Source organism: Cibotium barometz, chromosome 33, assembly GCF_041138505.1.
Source record: "Cibotium barometz isolate CiBa-2024 chromosome 33, ASM4113850v1, whole genome shotgun sequence".
Classification (NCBI taxonomy): Eukaryota; Viridiplantae; Streptophyta; class Polypodiopsida; order Cyatheales; family Cibotiaceae; genus Cibotium; species Cibotium barometz.
The window spans coordinates 47895986-47916784 of NC_141078.1; the positions used below are offsets into that span (position 1 = coordinate 47895986).

A 20799-nucleotide genomic window follows, 5' to 3' on the forward strand; every position below is an offset into this window, starting at 1 on the left:
GAGGTCCCCATGTAGGAAAGCAGTCTTGATGTCCAACTGATGAACAACCCAACCACGATGTGCAGCCAATGCAATGACACACCTAAGTGTCGACATACGGGATGTAGGAGCAAATGTCTCCTCATAATCAATGCCCTTCTTCTGTGCATAGCCCTTTGCAACTAGACGGGCTTATTAGGAGGTGTGCATAAATATTTTATGCAAAAAGAGGGATTTCCATGATATTTTATTTTGGGAAAATCGAGAAAAGAATGTGAAAATATTCTTAGGAATGCATCGAGAAAGCATGGATAAATTTTAATTAGAAAGAGGAATCATGAACACATTTAACTTTTGGAATTATGAAGTATACGTTTAGATTCTCGAAAAATAGAATCTTGGGTATATTCTGAACGGGAAAAGGATTTCCCAAAAAAGACCTGAAACATGCTTAGTTGGATGAAATGTAAATACTTGTGACCGATTTATTCCTAGATTCCCTAAGAAAGGAATCAGGAATTCTTGAAAGGATCGAGGATCCAAAAGTGACCGAAAATTTAGATCTTTTCAACTTATAGACCCACTTAGTACCAATGGCTTTCTTGCCTTTGGGCAGATCAACCAAATCACACGTTTGATTCTTTTTAATAGAATCAAGTTCATCGTGCATGGCTTTGTTCCAATGTACATTGTCTCGTGGATCCACAAATGAATTAGGCTCATCATCATCCTGTAAACTGGCTGCCATAACCATATTTAAATCCATGATGTGTGCATGCTCATTGGTCCGTGTCTCCCTACGAGTATGGCCAGCAAGAGGACCCTCTAGATGGCTGTCCTTTAATGTCCTCAAGTACCATCTAGGTATGTGTCTGACCTGTGGAGCCTGTTGCCTCATATGTGGCTCAACTTCTGGCTCAATTTGCTGCTGAATTTCTGCACCACCTTCATGATTGGCTGGCTGTCCTGCACCCTTATGGGTTGGATCACCAATTGTGGAATGAAACTCCATAGGTAGTAGATCTTAAAAACACATCTTTTTCAGCCTGATTTGCATCATAACCAGCCATGGATATTTCTGATTTTTCATCAAAAATCACATCCCGACTAGTAAATATCTTCTTGGACAGTGGGTCATATAACCGGTAGCCCTTGCTCTCACGGCTATACCCAACAAAAATACATTTTGTGGCTTTATCATCCAACTTCCTCCTCAACTCTTTGGTATGTGTGCATATGCAAGACACCCAAAAGTATGAAAATGTGATACCGAAGGCTTGCGGCCATGCCAAGTCTCAAAAGGAGTAATGGAAACCAACGTCTTTGTGGGACATCAATTCAAAATATGACAAGCACACATAACAGCTTCCACCCAAAAGATATGTGGTAGCTTCTTTGCCTTTAACATACATCTAGCCATCTCCATGAGTGACCGATTCTTCCTTTCTGCAACCCCATTCTGCTGTGGAGTATAAGGAGTAGTATACTGATGCTTAATACCTCTACTCTCAAGAAAGGAATTCAACATGTGTGACACATATTCTCCCCCTCGGTCAGAACGGAGGTCTTAACCTTGCATCCTGATTCTGTTTCAGCAAGTGCTACAAAGGCCAAAATTGCATCATATACCTGTGATTTCTGTGTCAACGGATAGACCTAGCATATACGAGAGAAGTCATCAATAAATGTAGCAAAATAGAAGCAACCTCCTAATGACTTCGTCTGCATGGGACCACAAAGATCACTGTGTATAAGCTGCAACTTTGCAGTTGCTCGTAGAGCCTGATCACGTGGGAAGGAAAAGCGATGCATTTTTTCCAAAATACATCCTTCACATATGTGATCTGGAGGCTTCTCCATAAGAGGTAGGTCTGTGAACATGTTATGTCGCTGCATAAGCATAAGACTACCAAAATTTACATGCCCCATGCGAGCATGCCATAACTCCGCATCAACCATAGCTGGAGTAAGAGTGAATGCATTATAAGCAGACTGATCCACTGGTTGAAATGCATCCAACTGATAAAGTTCATGACATAATGTACCAGTAAGCATCAAGGTCAAGGCATTAGTTTTGTCTCTGACCATGCATTTGTCATCATCAAAGTTGACTTGCATACCACACTGTGCTAAAGAAGAAATGGACAACAGATTCTTCTTTATCCCTGGTACATATAAGACATCTGTAAGGCGAAGAATAGAGCCATCAATGGCTGTGAGCTGAATCTCCCCAATGCCACGAACTGGATATGAAGCATTATTGGCACACTGAACAGTCTTGCCAACAGGGGCAGGGCATACATTACAAAACAAATCCTTGCGAGATGTGATATGCTTTGAAGCACCACTTTCAATTTGACATACATTTTGACCACTGCCATAAACATTGCATCCTTCACGGGCTAAATAAGGTATTTCTGCATGGCGTGAAGTCTCTGATTGTTCCTCTCCCATAGCATGGAGATACATCCTCTTAGACATAAGTTCTTGTTCGGGCACTTGTGGGGATTCCAAGACATGTGGGATGGTTGTCTTTTCTGCATAGGCATCCTTGGTACGAGCCAAGTATGCACATGTTGCATCCCTTGGTTGCATGTGCAACTCTAGAGCAATCATTGTCATTGCATGATCCATATAAGATTCAGCTTTCTTGGCCTTCAAACGGTCATGTACCAATGGATCCTCGTGGCGGTAGAGATTCAATTCTTCTTGTTGTGCATGGAGAAGAGCTTGCATACGAGTAAGTTCAGCCCTCAAGACTATGGACTCTTCTTCCTGCATCTTCTCTTTGCCACGGGACGGCTGTCCCACATATTCATGTTCACCACATGAGTTTGCTCATCCTATAAAGCATTGGAAGCATGCATTTCATTGTCCCTGCCTCTCGTGTTAGCATCGCCAACATTCATTGTATGGCTGTCCATAATTTTCTAAGTGTAGAGATAGCTAGTGTTCACGATGATTGTCTCTCACGATAGAAGTGAAAGAGAACCGTATGCTCTGATACCAATGTAACATTGTTGAACACAATGCTAATCAATACACTTAAATATACTAAGATTTGATGGACACTTGCTCAAATACAAGAAGTAAATTGTTGAATTGACAAGAGACACACAATGAGCCAGAACGGCCGACTCCTCTCTCAAATAAAATATATTGATCTTGGGAGAATCAAGTACATAGAGTCATGGGCATTTTTGACTAGATTTCCATACCAATGCATATGCTTACAGTATTGCAAACAAGTGGTTGTCGATGTAGACTTGCAATCCACACCACCCTCTCAAGTGCCCATGTTCCCTACCATCTGCTCTCTATTGTTTCACCAACACATGGTAGCAACAATCTGCAAGAGAGCACGTAGGACAAGAGAACACTACACAGGGTATGTGATCTTGTAATCCGGTTCCTCCCTCTTGCCACTTCTTCCATATTTAAGCATTAAAGCTTACCAATTGCAAGTAGAGTCGATGACAGTGGAAGTCTTCGCGATGGAAGTCCTTGGAGTGAAGAGATCTTCGATTTGTCGCATTTCTTCACGACAAAAGTCTTCAAGAGGATGAAGGGAACCTTGGGAAAGCTTCCCCTATGGTTCAACTTGAGAAAGGAGGGCTGAAATTAGGGTTTTTAGTAAAAAGATCAGAAATTACAGCAATAAAGAGAGCTGTTTTACTGAATTTCAGTCATTGGGAGTGTGTAGGAGAGTGATTAGCATCCGGAAACACTGTTGGAAGCTTGAGAAACACCTTAGCAAGCTTGGAAATGGAGTTGGGAAGGAAAAACGTGTAGAAAATGCAGCCCAACAGCCTTCATGAAGGAGGCGCCAATCTCTAGAGAGAGGAGGAGTAGTGAGGTTGTGAGTTTATCAGTGTAGGTGGTAGGTCCACATCGGGACATGAGTGTGTGTCAACACTGGGTTGGTCATAATTTGTAAGTGAGTTTTGGTCGCCCAAAACTTAATGAAGTGTATACACACTCACTTATAAATTAGTGCTAACTCTTAAGGCTGGGTTTATGACTAATACTTACCACCTGTCACATGCCACATAACCATATCAGCAGACAGTTTCACACGCATGGTTCGCGGACAGGCGTTCCCTTACCCAGAACTACACATTGGTCAAGCAAGCATGAAAACAGCATGCAATTTCAATTGCAAGCAAGCACATAAAGATGCTATGCAATGCAGCATTGGTATGGACAATCCTCGTTCATGAGACTATACCAAAATAGACGTGCTCCAGGTAAGTACACGAGGTACGTGGAACACCAATCCACCAAGCATTTCCGGGCATGTACACGGAGGCACAAGCCCCAACGGAAAGCCGAGTCCACAGTATCACATGAGTTGCATCAATCCCCGGCATATACAACTGCCATGGACACCAGTCCAATGTGCATACATGATAAGAAAGCACGGGTGGACCAATTGGGTGGCCAAATGGTGACACTCCCCCTTTATGGTTAGATTACCAAAAAGGAGTCTGCGTCCAATACAACTTTGCGGGTGCCCAGGGTTTAGCACTGGTTGCACCTGTTTCTTCCAATATAATATGTTAACAAGAAAACATAACATAAACTGAATTTGCTGACAATTCTCAGCACAAGTTAGCACTCCCGGCATCAAGCACATGCAAGACAACTATGGACAGCCCATAGCACTCCCACATCAGCCCGAGACAACTCAACATCATCGTCTTCTTCCTATCTGGCTCATAGAGCAAGCCGACCAGCCCTCAAAGGTTGTTTTCAGCAATCAACCAGCCCTCAGTAGCCTCTGAAGAAAATCAACCAGCAGTTGTACGCAAGCCTGCAAGCCCGCGGTCAGAAGGAAAACTGTTCAGATGCCCACGACCTGCTCTTCCTCCTTGTTTTTATCCTGTCCAGCCTCTCTTCAAGCTGGAAATCAGCCGGCCAACAGTGGAGTACATGCAGAAGGGGTCGGCTAGCACTTCCCATGCACCTGTTTGAGTCTAGTCACCTGGGACCATGCTGCCAGCTGCAGCACAGCGGATGTCCTACTCCATGAGCTGCCGGTCTGTGGCAGCCTTCTACACGGCAGCTCCAGATCAGATTGTCCAGCAACATAGGAACACTCCTTTACTCATGGTGGACATGGCGAGCCTCTCGATAGTCATAGACTTCCCTATTCTGGATGTTGTGGATGGATAAGAATGATACTACACACATGAGCTCTCCTTTGTACTGATATGGAGATGTATCTGCACATGTATCCACATGCTCACTATGATATGATGCAATAGACATACAGCTAGTCTATTCTTTTGTATGAATTTTTTTATTTTTTGAAGTCTTTTCCACGGCACAGTATCACATGGAACACTTTTACTATTTTTGATCTCATAGATAAAACAACTTTCTTTCTCTCTCTCTTTTCAGAGAGTGAGATTCCTCCGCCCCTCAAGCTCCAGGACATCTTCTCGTCAGCTTTAGATCCAGGGATATATTCCAATGCCATAGAGCGGCACCGCCCCTGGCATCGGACATTGCCTCGTTGTATGCTATCATAGAGGAGGATGGCACTTGATGAGCCCCACTGGTTTCACTGGCCCTACTACCTATTATACACAAAGAGGCCCTACTACCCATTCTACACAGGACCATACTACCCATTATACACATAGGACACTTGTAGTACACATGGGCCTATTTGCTTTGGCGTTTCCCCTGGTCTCAACCTCACCTGCAGCTCCCCAGCCCTGTAGCGGCAGCACCCTGTCTCCTAGTCCTGAGCTCACAAGCAGGAAAGCTGGAGCCAGTTTCTTCCAGCACTAGTTGCGGGCTGGCTCAGCTCAGCTCAGCTCAGCTCAGCCCAGTTCAGCACGACCCCGGCATGGCCTGACATAGCTTAACAAGACAGCATCTTTTTTGAATGCCAGATCCAGTTGTCTTCAGTGCCAGCTCACTGCTCCAGCTCAAGTCGTCTCCAGCTCGCTGCCATACCCAGCCGCTCCAAACTGGCCAACCACCTCCATGATATTACAATACCCTCTATATACCTGTGTAAGAAGGGGGTTTTATGCAGCAGTCTAGGGTTTTCTTTCCAAAACTCATCTTCTTTTAAGAGAACGGTCCTGTGAAAACATCGACAGCCACGAATCAAGGAAAATCTATTCTTTGTAACCGGAAACCCCCACCACCTGGCAGAGCAAATGGGCTGCCTATCTCCCGGATGAGATCCTCAAGCTGCAGAGCAAGAATTGGGAGCTGAAGGAGTGGCTCCAAGCATTCAAAACAGTCTCAATGTGGCAGAGTTCCTAAGAGGCAGCACAGCACAGGCCATTCTCATCAAAGATAAACAAGTGAGGGCAACATCAACAATGAAACGATGGAAGCCTCAAGGCAGAAGTCAAGACTCAAGCCAAGGAAGTCTTACTTGAAGTGGAAGGATAGGTTACCGTCCAACTGAAGGAGAAAAAGCACATGAAGCCCTAGCGCTTACACTCTGTATTGGCCTACAAGATGGATAGTGCACCCCAGGTTGTGGGGATGCGTTTTTCCAAGCAATGACCAATGACCCAAGCCACACCACAGATCACATGGGATGTAAACAAGACTGCTACCATTCAAGCAAGCGCCCAGGGTCATACCATTGCGACCTTCAACTTGAGGGAGGCGAGATTAAAAGTCCTTAAGCAATCCAGGCTCCTAAAATGCACCAAGCTGTGGATATCCAATGTAGCTCAATCAAAAGGGAGAAGAATTGGAAAAGGTGAGGGCAGCCTGCAAAGCAAGCAAGTGCGCAGTCCTTCGCGAAGGGAGAGCCCTCATCCAAGAATTTCGCACCAGATGATCCAACTCCTGGACTTTACCCGATATTAGCTGATTAGTAGGTTCTCTTTTCTTCTGTTTTTCTACTATCAGCTTGATTGTTTGTCAATCCTTTATCGATGTTTTGGGCTTCTAACACTCGTATTTGCTGGTACGGGTCGCATAGGTCATAGTTGGCCCCTATGGACGTTATTATTATCATTATTGTCATCATCTCTCTCTCTCACTCTCGCACCCAAAATAAAACCGCACACCACCCCCCCAAGCCCCCCCCCCCCCCCCCCCCCCCCCCTTCCCCTTCCCCTTCCTCCCCATCCTCTTTGTGTGTGTGTTAAGAGGCTGCAATTTCTCTCGCTCTCCTTTGTATCGTTATGAAGTCGTATTTTCACATATATCCACATGCTCACTATGATGATCAGATGGAGATACAGCTGTTCTATCCTGTTGTACGAGTCTTTTAGTCTCCGTCAGGGCTCAGTATCACATGGATCTCTTTTACTACTTTTGCTCTCATAGACCCATTGGATCTTTCAGAGGCGTTAAAAAAACCTCTCTCTCTCTCGCGCGCTCGTATCGGTCCATGAAGTTTGGCTTGACATGCATTTATCAAAGGCTACAAAAATTTTAGAGTGATCATATTTATTCACATATATTTTCCTGCCTTGTGCAGTGGTCCCGTTACTGCGCTTGGCTTCAGCATGGATGGTCTCTCACTAGCCTCAGCTGCAGAGGATTGCACAGTATGCCTTTGGGATACTGTTAGCTGCCAAAGACTACGCATTTTCAAACACAACAAAGGTAATAATCAGATTCTCTCTAATGTTATGTAAAGATGGTGAAATTGTTCTTATAATATTAGATTGGACATGTCTTTCCTCATACATCTATACCAACTTTTGATAGAGTTAAGTGGATAATCGAGATGTTGTAGGACACTGCTATGCATGGCGAACTTGATGATTTTCTAGCACTTTGGAATAATAGAGCTGCTTGTAGATTGATGAGTAGTTCTGGGAAACACCCCGAAACAGGGGGCTCTAGGTTGAAACAGGGGGTCTCCAAGTCAAAACACCTTTTTCAAGGGGCTCATATGTTGGAAACAAGTTTCAGCCTTTCCCTTTGACATATTTGCCATGTTTCGGCCATTTTCCCTGTGCTGTTTCACCCATTTCTCTGACACAGCATATGTTTGCTCAAGTTAAGTTTAGGTCAAGTAGCTTGTTTCTTGGCTTTTATCTACCTTCCCATCTCCTCACCTCTTCTCTCTTCCTTTCCATGGCCACTTTCTTTCCTTTCCATTCCCTTTCCGTTTTCTCTCTCCTCCTCTCACCCCCGTGCCCAAACATGTGCTACATTTCCTAAGGTTGTTTTAGCAATTATAGGAGTCATTTAGTAAAACACTTTCACCCAGCATAAAAGGTGAAGCTTGTGAGCATCTACTCTGATTGAGAGAATCAAGGAGCTAATTTCGTGCAGAAGATTGTGGAGGAGAATTTGCAACTTGCAAATCTAATTGGTGATGTACACCGCTTGAACCTTTTGCCTATATAAAGGCGCATCTAATACAAAGGAAGATATGGGTGTTTTTTTCTACTGTCATTCCGCCTCATTATTTATTCTGCTAATCTTGTATCCCTAATCATGCTTCCATTATCACCATGAAGTATTTAGCTTTTGATCCACCGTAGTTTTCAATAATTGGTATGAGAGCCAGATTTCGCTTCTGATACACTATCACTTGCTGACCAATAAACAGCAGCAGAATTGTTGCCTTCAACTATTGCAATTACTGCAGCCCGCCCGTTTGCGCCACATGTCAGCCTAGGAGGAAATGACCCTGCCACCCCCCCCCCCCCCCCTATTGTCCGGCATGGCCCCCAGTGCAGAATTCGAACAGAGGCTGCATAACATGTGGATGACTTAGCTCAGAGACACGATGGCTTAGCTCAGAGGTCACGGCAGTAGGCTTGGGCACAGAGGCACGAATGGCTTGGCTCAGAGGCACGAACGGGCTTGGCTTGGCCATACCCCGCAGCATGTACACACGGAGGGAGTACAAGAGGACGCACAGAGGCGAAAGCAGGAACCGGCTCTGATACCACTGTTGGAGACGGCGCATCACCGACGAACAGCAACCACGAAAGGTCATGGCCAGCTCGAGGCCGGGGCTCTCTCTCTCCCTCCTATCCTGTTTGTCCAATCACACCAAAGGTGTGTTGAGGGATGAGAGCGCCCCAAGGGTATCTGACCCTTTATACGAAAGTGTGCAACACTGCTTTCATATATTTGGGATAAAGCGTGCCACATGTCAGCCTAGGAGGAAACAACCCCGCCAACACCCTTTTCTTGCATCATCCTTGCTACCATGGTAGCTCCCTGTTTCAGCCCCCTCAGGAGTGCATAACCTTCTGATCTCCATGTGTAGCCAATGAGCCCAAATTGCATGTGTTCTCTCACCTCCTGACACACCACCCTCTGCACCTTTGCCAGCCACCCGAGTTTGGGTGCCCGGGAACTTAGTAAGTTGTATAAAAGATACTTCTCTAATGAGAATGGTGCTTGCCTTGCAAGTAAGGATGTAGATCAACCATGTCAATGATTATTTTGCCAACAACTATTGCTTAGAGAGGTTGAGGTAGAGGTATTAGGCCCCACCATAGCAAGACACTCGAGGGAAGGAAACCAGCCACCCTTCCTGTAGATGCAGGCTGTTGGGAGATGGGTTTTGATTCAGCTCCTTGATAAGCTGAATTTCTTGCTCCCCATGGGTGTGTGTGGTTCTTCAGAGAAACTCTGCGGGAGAACCTGAGTGCACCTCTTTGTTGGCCTTCCTGTTTAGGTTCCAGGCTGGACTTCGAACCGATGGAGGAGCTTGTTAAAGATATGCTTCAACATCAAATCTTACAAAGGTTGAACGTTTCCATTGATTTTGAGGTTCTTGACGTAGCTTTATTTGAGCGGGCTCAATGCCAGAGGCCTAGGTCAGGAGATCCTATATGAGGTGCTACAACCAGACATTGTAGGTATAATTATTGATGCCCTAAAACTTTTGGAGCATAACCTGGTGGTGTGCTGCACAGGGTAGTATGGCAAGGTATTACCTTGTATCAGCCTAGGTGGTGGGGTCCTGCAACCATGAAGAAGAGGAGACATTTGTATTGCCATTTATGGTTGATCAATGAAGGTTATAGTGTCATAGACAGTTTCATTATGCTGAAATCACGCATGGTAAGAAGGGTCCTCACACTAAGCTACAGCAAGAGGTGAGATGCCATGATGGGAGACAGGTTGTCCCTTGAATTTGCTAAGCCACATGTGCCCTTCAGCTTATGATTTATGCTTGTGCTTTGTATTTGTTCAGAATTTTTTTGAAGCTCAACTTATCTGGTATAATCCAGCTACCATCTACCAGTTGTAACATGGCCCTGCAGGTCCTCTAAGTAACTTGCTGATTTTGCCAAGGCCGGCCACTCTTCAACATGGGCTACTTTTTGATTCCCAAGGCTCTGCGATGAATAGGCATCTGTCAACATTTGCAGCAGCACCCTTGAGCAAGTATGTTGCAGCCGATTCAACTTCTCAAGATCTGATCACTTGCAAGGGGCCTGTTGTAGTTCTTCCATCCGAATGTTCGGTGGACAACACTGCTTTGGATCGATTCACTCATAGTTTGAAAGCAATGGAGCGACAAATAAAGGAATTCGAGGTATGCCTTGTAATCACCTTCCCTGTAGTGCAACCGTTTTCTAAGGCAATGGTATGCTTTGGTACTTGATTACTGTCTTATGATTGTCTTGCTCTTATGGGTTTTCAGCAACAAGGCTCTACTGCTGCCATGCAGTTGGAGCTGGAAAGACTGAGGTCGGATCGAAGACGTGCCTTAATCATGATCCAACAATGGCAGCAGGTACACCAGGATCTTTATTATTTTTGTGTTGAAGAGCTGATGGGTGGCAATAGGGAGAGGGAAGGAGAGGATGATAACGAGAAAGAAAGAGAGATGGAGAAGGGGAAGAAGGGCAGGAGTAAGGTTGCTGCCAAGCCAAGATGAGAAGACAAGGACTTCTGGCTTGGAAGCTAAGATAGAGAAGACATTGACTTTTGGCTTTCTCAAAGTGCATGTAATGCTGAATTGTGCAAAAGCAAATTCTCTGAAATTATTAATGTTCCTGTAATGCTGTCTCCTTATATTGGTTGCTCACTTTCCTCAAAGCATCTGCTGCCCACATTTAAAGAATTGTCAAGATTGTGAACCCTCTTACAAGTTTGCAGACAAAATGTGGTCAGGTGTTTCCCTTTACTTAATATCCAGGTAAGTGTTTGATACTCCGCCAGATTATCTAGTGGGTTGAAATGAATGGCACCTGGTGACTCCCTAAATTATGGGATTGGATAAGTGAAGCTCCAAAGAGGGATCATCTTAGGAATGTTGTTATGATTACTGGTTAGTGTAGTGCAACATGTGATGGCTGTTGATCTTATTATCACCTTTTTCATGCAGACATTTGAGCAAGTTTTCTTTAAAAAAAAGGGAGTTTTGAACTCAATAGTTTTGGCTTTAAAATCTTGGAGCACAACTCTCGGCTCTCGATAAGCCATGAAAAGTTACCTTGTGATCATCAATGCTATGATGGAATTGATCAATTATCTTTAGTACTCATTGGATGTGTTGTGTTGAGAGAGACTACTGACACAGAAATAAAGCATGATATTTTGTATTCAGATGTCTTCAATTAACTTGCATGTTTTTTAAAAAAAATGTAAAAACTCATGGGGAGGATTCACTTGCATTTGCAAGTGGATGGGTTTAATTAAGTATAATGGCTGCTGTATAATCAGGAGCCATTTACAGAAAAGTTTTCTATGGACAAAACAGTAGTGCTCCATTAAAAATGAAATGCAAGTAGGGCGTGCCTTGCAAGTGAAGGTCTAGGATTGCATGGGGTAGGTTTGTTGGCACCACCTACCAAGCATCAAGAATGGTATCCCTCATCTCATTTAATTGATCCCTGTACCTTACGGGAAAAAAAAGCTTCTCTGTCTTTCCCGCGTTACTTTGTTGTTCCAATGCGAGTGGTAAATGAGATGGCAAGCATATCCCATCTCCATATCGGACATTGAACAATATATTTCCAAGTAAAACTCATTGATTTGAGTGAAGTGGATTGTTTGTTTCAGGGTTGATGACTTCTTGAAAAAGGTGAAAGCAATAGTGTCGATGCAAACTATTTCTCATTAAAGGACTAGTTATGTGGAGTTGAAGACATGTAAAAGGGAGCGTTTGATCATGCAAATTATTTGTCATCAAAGGACTAGTTATATGGAGCTGAAAACACGTATACATACGCATCCTATTCATATGGACAAAATTTATGCCTGTTTGGTCATCTTGATAAACCCCTTTTTTGAAAAAGCTCTTGGTGATGGTATTATTCATTTAGTTGCATCATTTGACATGACCTACACCCCTCTCAAGGGAGAGTTTCCATACATGTTAAAAAATCCTAGGACAATAATTGGGTGGGGTTATAGTAGCTGGGTGGTTCAGGTGACGCCCATCTCCTCCTAGGGTGTAGGTTCGATTGTGGCCCATTGTCCCCCCCTTACTCCACAAAGGGGTGAAGAGTGTGTGAATCTCCTTTACAAAAAAATAAAATAAAAAACTATCATTTCAACTTATTTTGAGTTAAAGTAAAACCTCAAAAAGATACATGTTAATAGCTTAAATTGAAAGTCACTCTCTAGGTGAATTACTGTTAATATTTTGCAAAACCAAGAGTAAATTGAATTATGTACAAAAAGAAATTGTTGGCTTGCATTAACCTAATGGGCATCCACAAGGAACTTTAAGGAGATGGCACATCAAAGTGGCACAACATTGTTGAAGTCATAATATTGATTCTAGGTCAATTTGTGTAGAAGGCATAATTCTTTGGCTATCGACTCCTTAAAGAATCAAACAAGGCTGTCCTATCGATTCCCCCCTTGTGGGAATCCAGAGCTTGCAGAATACTAGTCGCATAACACCTTAGAGCAATCAAATTGCAAAGAAAAAGGAGAAGCAAAAGCACAAGCATTCATTTGATGACTCATCATATCTTGTTCAAACACGTAATCATTTTATGAGTAAAAATTTCTCAGTTGCATTACACAATTGAAGCTCAACAGTTTGAGGTTTAAATCATTTTCTCATCCTAATAAGTTTACAATCATTTAAGCTTGTGCACCAGGTGCATGAACACCCTCTCATGCCTGGCTAACCAAACACCTACTTGGAGAGATTGCCTGCCCTCCATTCCCAAACTTCCCCTTTTAGCCTTGGATGCTCTGCCCATGTGCGGTTCTTTTGGATGGACGTGGTGTCCAATTCCTCGCATGGGGTTGTGGCCTTGCCCTCGTATCATATTACAAGGGGCCTTGCTCTTCTATGGCTCAAGTGAGTCGCACTTTTTCTTCATGTGCATAGTCTCACTCTCTTTCTTTGACTTTGTTTTAATCAACGTTAGAATGTCCCATACATCTTTTTAGAATCTCAACTTGGTGGTATTGTTTATTGTTTATTTTAAGCCTCAAGCGGGTGTTCACATGCGTGACTAGTTGGGGTTGTTTTTTGTGGGTAACCATTAATAGGTTGACTAACCTCTCGATGGTCTTATGTGGCTTGTGGGTGGTGGCGTTCAAGCTTGTCATCCTTGGGCTTTCTCGGCTTTCTTGACCGATCGACCGAAATGATACGACATGATGTGATGACGACTAAGGGCCCTTTGCTCACATGCGTCTATAGTGTATTTTTGCAATCATTGTTGTGTGATCGAAATCCCAATTGAAAAAGTTGCTCACATGTATAATGAGAATTCCCAATGGGAATGCTTGAGAACGATTTTGAAGCGAGTGCTCACCATGTAAAGACATTATCACATGCTATATAACTCTATAACAATGCACTATCCTCCACTTTCAACATTGAAAGTGCTCATCCTTCACTTTCAACACTGAAAGTATTCATATAAATGGGGGAATAATGTCACATTCCTCTATAATTATAATTTAAGGCTGATTTTAGAGTGCTTTTCCTTTGCCCTAAATAAATTTTCCAATTCATCCCATGTGCCTTTGGAATTCTCTTCAATGCAATGTGGTGTATGAATGCATCACTTAGTGCCAATGCAATAATGGATATAGCTTTTTTATCTCTACTCTTCTATCTATTCATCTCAACTCCAGACTTCAGATATTCCTCTCTCAAATAGCCTTTTCATCTCTACTCTTCTATCTATTCGTCTCAACTCCGGACTTCAGATACTCATCTCTCTCATTTACAATGCTCCACAAACTCTCTCTCATGTACATACTTGATTTTTACTTGGTAATCCCTCACCCATGAACTCTAATATAAATCCTGTGGCCATGATTATGCCAATGAAGGGGATATTTGCCCTTGATTGATATCAAGGTTAGTGTCAACACTTGTACAATCAATATGAGTACAAATATGACCAATGCAAGCCCAAATTCTACTAATTATGCACTAATCTCATTTTAAACAAAAATGCAAATTATACCATGTTTTGGATTAGTGATTACAAAGGAATAACAACACCCTAATTAAAGATTTAAATCCTCAATAGTTGAGATTAACACTTTATATTAAGCATTAATTACTTTATATTTATATAGAGAGTAATTAATTAAGCATTAATTACTCTCTATTTATATAGACAACTTTATATTATGAAAACAAAGAGTAGATTGATGAGATTTGAGTGGGTTAGAAAGCGAATCAAGCTATAGGAATTGATGTGAGAATGGATCAATGATACTTGAAGATTCTTATAGCTTCAATTGCATAAAAAAACATGACTTGTACTAGTTCCTGGGTCCATATCCAGTCACCATAGAAATCTAAAAATGCCTTTCAGTTTGAGTTTGATCCACATTGGATGCGTGATGTGAGTTGTTGTACATGATATCCTTGCTCTTGTGGACTTTTGGGTTTCTCAAATCTTTAGTAGAAGCCAAGCACTTGATTTGAGTGAACGAGTAGAAGAGTGCAAAATTAGATTAGCAAAGTGATTATGGCTTAATGACATTTATTAGTTTGATCTAGATATTGTATATGATATTTCCTTACCAAGATTTAATCCAAGAAGACTATCCAAATATAGCTCACCTTGTCTTTCACCCATTTTGTGACATGGATAGGGAGGCTAGCACAAGCATAACCAACATGCTTGAAACTCTGTGTGGTGGTGCCGAGCTAGAAGTCTTTCTAGCCAAGAAAACGTTTGATGATATAATCTAGAGTGCGCAAGGACAAGTAGCAAATCTCAATGAGGGGATAATTAGTGTTCTAAACTTAATGGTTGCAATAACAAAATATTTGCTTGCTCAATAACAAGAAGACTTTGAGGTAGCCAAGCATGCTCTCTACGCACATACACTAGTACCTTGGAAAAAGACAAGCATAATTATGTAATGAAGCAATGCAACATCCCGTCTGCCATAACAAAAAAAGTACCTTCCAGGGGGTCAAAATTGATGTGGGACTTAAGCTTTATCATCCCTTTGCATTCATTATATAGGCTTGAGAGACTGTTTGTACTAGAGCTTGCATCGGATCAAGGACAAGTTTCCCTAGTGAGATCTGTCTCATATGACATCAAGTTTCTTCCTGCTCCTAGATCTAATAAAGCAAGTTTGGCTGTGGTTTGTGTGTTCATAGGGAAGTCTACGTAGAGCCTTGTGGGTTTGACCACTTCCTCCTTTTGTTAGGCATTTCAGCCACATGGATAGGTATAATACCTCTTCTTTGCTTTTTTTTTTTTTTTGGGTCCTCCGCATCCTAAAAATATGCCAATAACAGATTCCCCTTCCACAGTGAAGGTATATGCAAAAGGAACTCAAATATGATATTGGCATGTGTACTATAAAAAAAAGACTAATACACATATACCATTATAATCATCCGCCAACCTGTAAAACTCCAAAGCACGGTTTGCAAGTCCACGATGTCTTCCTTGACCATGATATAAGACTGATAGAGGCTCCATGATTACTCAACTATTGGCCTCGAAGGGTTTATTTCACCTATAGAGGATATAAAGTAATAAATGAATATATGACTTAGTAATACTTTACCACATGGATGGTAAAAATTTAATTTAATCATCATGTGATGTAGTAGCTCACCCTCTCCTTAGTGGACCTCTGAGTGTAATGTGTGGCTAGTATATAATGGAGACTCTGCTTCATCTTGAATCCTCGCTTTGTGTCATGTTGTTGGACCACTCCGAAGTGGTCTAATGAGCATGACACTATGTACCAACCCGAATCGGCCACATAAGTGTTTTCCAAGAAGGAAACCTTAGATGACAAAGCAATGGAGAATGTATTCCAATCTGGCACCTTCAGCAATACAATGACAAAAACATTAAATCTTTGTCTACATTAGTGAGAGGCTCAAGTCAAAGTGACCATGAAATTTAATACAAATCCCCTTCTCATCATTAGACTCTATCAAGAAGTTTGTTGGAATATTCGCAAAGAATACGTGACAGCTTCTTCAATTGTTTCTTCTCCATAATGACGCAACCCATTGGCTTTCACTTTTTGTAGAAACATTGCAATTCTATAAAAAGAGTAACATTAAAAAAAATCTCAATTCACAAAATTCAAGAAAGATGCATGTGAGTAAATGGTAAGGTAAGTACAAACCCAATGTCCTGTGAAGTCAAGTTCACAATGTCTGCTAAGAGAGACATTACATGGCTTCTATTTGTACACAAGCATCATCTTGAAAAACATACACCGAAAGAAAAATAAGTTGAGAGAATTTCCATTTGGGAATCAACCCCAGCACAACAATGTATCAAATACAAACATGAACTTGGAAAAGATAATAAAAATCATGAACCCGAGGTCATAAATGATGATTTCTTGGACTTCCTCTTTGCCGAGGATGAGGCTTGATTATTTGAGCTCAAATAATCAAGCCTCTTCTTAATAGAATATTCCACCACTCTACTTGTCGTATTTTCCCTTGAGCTTCTCTTAGATGCCTAATCAAGCCTCTTCTTAATAGAATATTCCACCACTCTACTTGTCGTATTTTCCCTTGAGCTTATCTTAGATGCCAACCCCACCTCACCAACATTCTCCAATTGATTTATGTGACAATGCTCTTAACAATAAAAAAACTTCAAAAACATTAAAAACTTAAAGAACTTCTAGATACATGCCATTTTACTAATGCAATACAAATTACCTTTAAAGAATATTGCTTCCTCCCTTGGATAATCTCCTATTGGGTATTCCAACCACCAAGGGTAATACTGCATCTGCCATTCATTCATGCCACGGTCTTGCATCCATTTCGGATACATGCTTATATCCCCATGTATATTGAGCCATTCCTCTGTCACTTTAGGAAGACTTTCAAGAGTGGTCTCGTCACTTATGGACCTTAACCAACCACCTTATACATACAAACTTAGAATCTGTTAGAATCGAAAGCAAAAAAGAAGAAGTCATATCATGGTATTGCTAAGAGTATGTGATATTTAACCTATATAGAACACACTTGGATGACTCCCCAAGCTCTGGTTGATTATGACTCCTCAAGCTCTGGTTGATTATGACTCCTCAAGCTCTGGTTGATTCTTTTCACCTTCTTTGTTCTTGAATTTCCCCCATAGCTCTACGAAGGCATTGTCTATGTGCTCCTTTCTCTATCTACCAAACCAAAGGTCAAAGCCCTCTAGAAATCCATTTTCAATTTTTGCTCTTAGTTTCTTACAATGGTTATACACAAAGCACCGATAGACCTCCTTGCACATATGGATTCGAAATTTCTCTGCACTACTATACCGAAAACCAATATTTTTTTTCTGCTTTGTAGTGGCCATAGAGTGTAATATTTCTTTTTTTCTACCCACAAACATAAACAACATTAGATGGTAAATAGAACACAATAACCATTTGCACATGCACTTTTTGAAAGATACCTTTCGGGAGGGATTCTTGTGTGCTGACTAAGGAGTGCGGCAAATCCTTTGTCAATCCAAGAAACTCCTTCTCTTGTTTCCAATTGTAGTTAAAAAAGATTGAGAAAAAGCCTGGCCCATTGCTTGGATTTGCAATTGCAATCATCTTACATAGAAATAAAACATCAATGTGTATCTGCATGATCAAACAAAGACAATTGAAGGAGGTAATTATCACCTTATAGGCATGTTCTTTAAATGTCCTTTCCACCTTGGCTATTGCCGCACTCTTCTTATTGGTGATAGAGGCATCAATGGTCATGTCTCTAGCAATCTCCTCAAGCTTTCTCCACCACAGAAGCATCAAACTCACTCTACCAATTCAAATACACAAGAAGTTCTTTACTTAATCACAACGAAACCTTTCAAAGTTTAAAAACATGAAGATTACCTTCCAAACTAGCTGGGCCATTGTAGCCACTGGGGTATTGTACCATGAGCCCCTTGAGCCACCTGTCTTCTGCTCACATGCAAGCTCAACCTCAATTCAATGTCTATCTTCTACTGGTACACCCCTTAATAGGGACTCTTTATTGGCCGTGCCAAATTTTGGAAACATGAAGACATCTTGAGAGAAATTTGTGGCCACTGTGGTCCAAGCAATACTATTATAACACCTAACATTTGTTTCTCAAAAACATTCACAAAACATCATGGACCCCATGCCATATATAGTTAGGTATATAGAAGAGTACTTACTCATTTTGGGCTCGTAGTGTAAAGCAACAGCTCTCCCTCTGTATCACGATCTACATGCACAAATAGGCATTTGACCCGACAATGCCTCCATCTCACCATAGAGTATTCTCCAAATCATATTGACCATTGAGAATCATCTCTAATAGAAATAAATGATAAAATGATGAAAGAAGATCACTTGTACCTCTATTTATCATGGAAAAACCATGTTTTTAGATGATGATTTCCATCCCACACTATGAATTTCTTGCCACGAAGATCCTTCCACTCTAGAGGGAGCTCTCTTTCAAACTCATCATTAACCTCTCTCCATAGTGGGCCCTATTCTTCAAGGTCATCATCAGTAATACAAATTGTTGATCTTGTCTTGGCTTTTTCAACGATAGTAGAAATGGGGCAGACAAAACCAAATACCTAGATCTTCTAAACTTAGCTGCTAAGACATCGAGGTGCCTAACCCCCACTGCTCTAATTGTCTCATTTGGTAGAAGCCTACACAAAGGAATTCTCAGGGGATCACTTTGATGCTTCTCTATGAACACTTCTATCACGTTTTCTAGTAGCCTCTTAGGAATCTCTTTCTCAAAGACAACTGGATGATTTGGAGGTCAATCAACAATAGTGACACTATTCTCCACTATAGGTGCAACATCTTGATTCACCTCCACCTCATGACTCACATCATCCCCCTCATTCTCTTGATTCTCTGCATTGTTTCCCTCCAAAATAATGGGCATCAAACCACTGCGCTTAGGTCTTTTGCTTGAGGTTGATGAGCCCATTGACTCATGGAGGCAAGATGCCTACGGCCTGTCTGTCCCGATGTGAGAGCATAGCTCATAGTGGCCTCTATGGTGTACAAGAAAACCCAAATTATATTCAAAAACTTTTCATGCATGAAAAAACTAATGAATGTAACAACACTAAAAATCATCACTTACTCTGAAGATTCTTGCTACTAGGAGGATATGGAACCATTCTTAGATGCTTGCTAGGACGATCTGTAAGGTGGAATGAAAAAACTCTCTAGGAAACCTGCAAAGGCAAACACCCTTCACATATATCCCTATCTAATCTAGTCGCCACCTCCAGCTATTCTCTCCTCAGCTCTCACCTCCAAATGATCTAATCACTCACTTAAAGCCCCTCCTGACCACAATTGACAACCAGCTGACCAAATCCACTCTCAGTTGACACAAAACCACCTATTTTTGCCTCTGAATGGCTTCACTTATCCCCAGTCAAAATCATGTCCTCTAAACCTCTAGAATGTCCTCTTGTCGCGACAAGTGACCTTATATGCACAACCCCAGGAACTCTTTGGACACTCTACCGACCCCCTTATGACCCTCCTCTAACTAAACTACTAACTGAGTTCTGCCTCAACAATCTGACCCTCTGTTTGACCTAGAAACCACTCCAAATGTCCTTTGACACTCATAGGCCGTCAGGCACCTCTAAACTTGAAGGGATCTCACATTATAGGCACCTTGTTGACTGGAGCTCTCACATAGCTGCCTCCAAACTAACTAAACTATTGACTAAGCTGACACACAGCTGCCTCCAAAAACTGACTGTCCCCCCAACCAAACTAACTAAACTGCTGATTGAGCTGACACACAGCTGCCTCCAAACTAACTGTCCCCGACCAACTAACTAAACTGACACAGATGAGAAGCATACATCCTTCCTCTGTGAGGCTGACATCTCTAGCTGCTCAGACCACTCTTACCACATAAGGATCAAACCTTATAAGCACTCAGCTGATTGCAGTTGACACAATTGCCTCCGAACTGCCTGTCTTCGACCAACTAACTAAACTGACACAACTCAAGCAAACTTCCTTCCTTTGTGTTAGCTCTCACACCTCTAGATGCTTAGACCACTATTACCACATAAGGATCCAACCTTATAAGCACTCAGCTGAGAACAACTGACTCTTGGCGCTGCCACAGAAACACCATCAAAACAACCCTTCTGACTCCTGACTATTGATAGCCCCTAGACCAGGCTTACAAGCACTTCACACTCACTTAAACAGATCAAGGCAAGCCCTATATACCTATAGATAACAGTTCTGATACTGCTTAACTGATTCAATCTGACTCTATCCATTGTCAGCTGACACCTGTAGATGCTTAGACCACTTTCACCACACAAGGATCCAACCTTATAAGCACTCAGTAGATTGCAGCCTTCAACTTGACTATTGTTAATCCATTTTGGATTAACAAAGATGCTCCTCCAATTGAGGACATTAATAAGTGTTATGTAAAGGTACTAT

General features: G+C 41.9%; 1 protein-coding gene across 2 annotated transcripts in view; it reads left to right on the forward strand.

Moving 5' to 3' along the window:
• The window catches only part of LOC147619667 (protein ROOT INITIATION DEFECTIVE 3-like), a 49573-nt gene extending 38250 nt beyond the window's left edge, over nt 1-11323 (forward strand). For both annotated transcript variants that reach the window (XM_086773355.1, XM_086773356.1), the window contains exons 6-8: nt 7445-7572; nt 10206-10480; nt 10589-11323. In XM_086773355.1, coding sequence (XP_086629481.1) covers nt 7445-7572; nt 10206-10480; nt 10589-10825 — 640 coding nt within the window. In that variant the 3' untranslated portion in view covers nt 10826-11323. The remainder of the gene's footprint in view (nt 1-7444; nt 7573-10205; nt 10481-10588) is intronic.
• The last annotated feature ends 9476 nt before the right edge of the window (nt 11324-20799 follow it).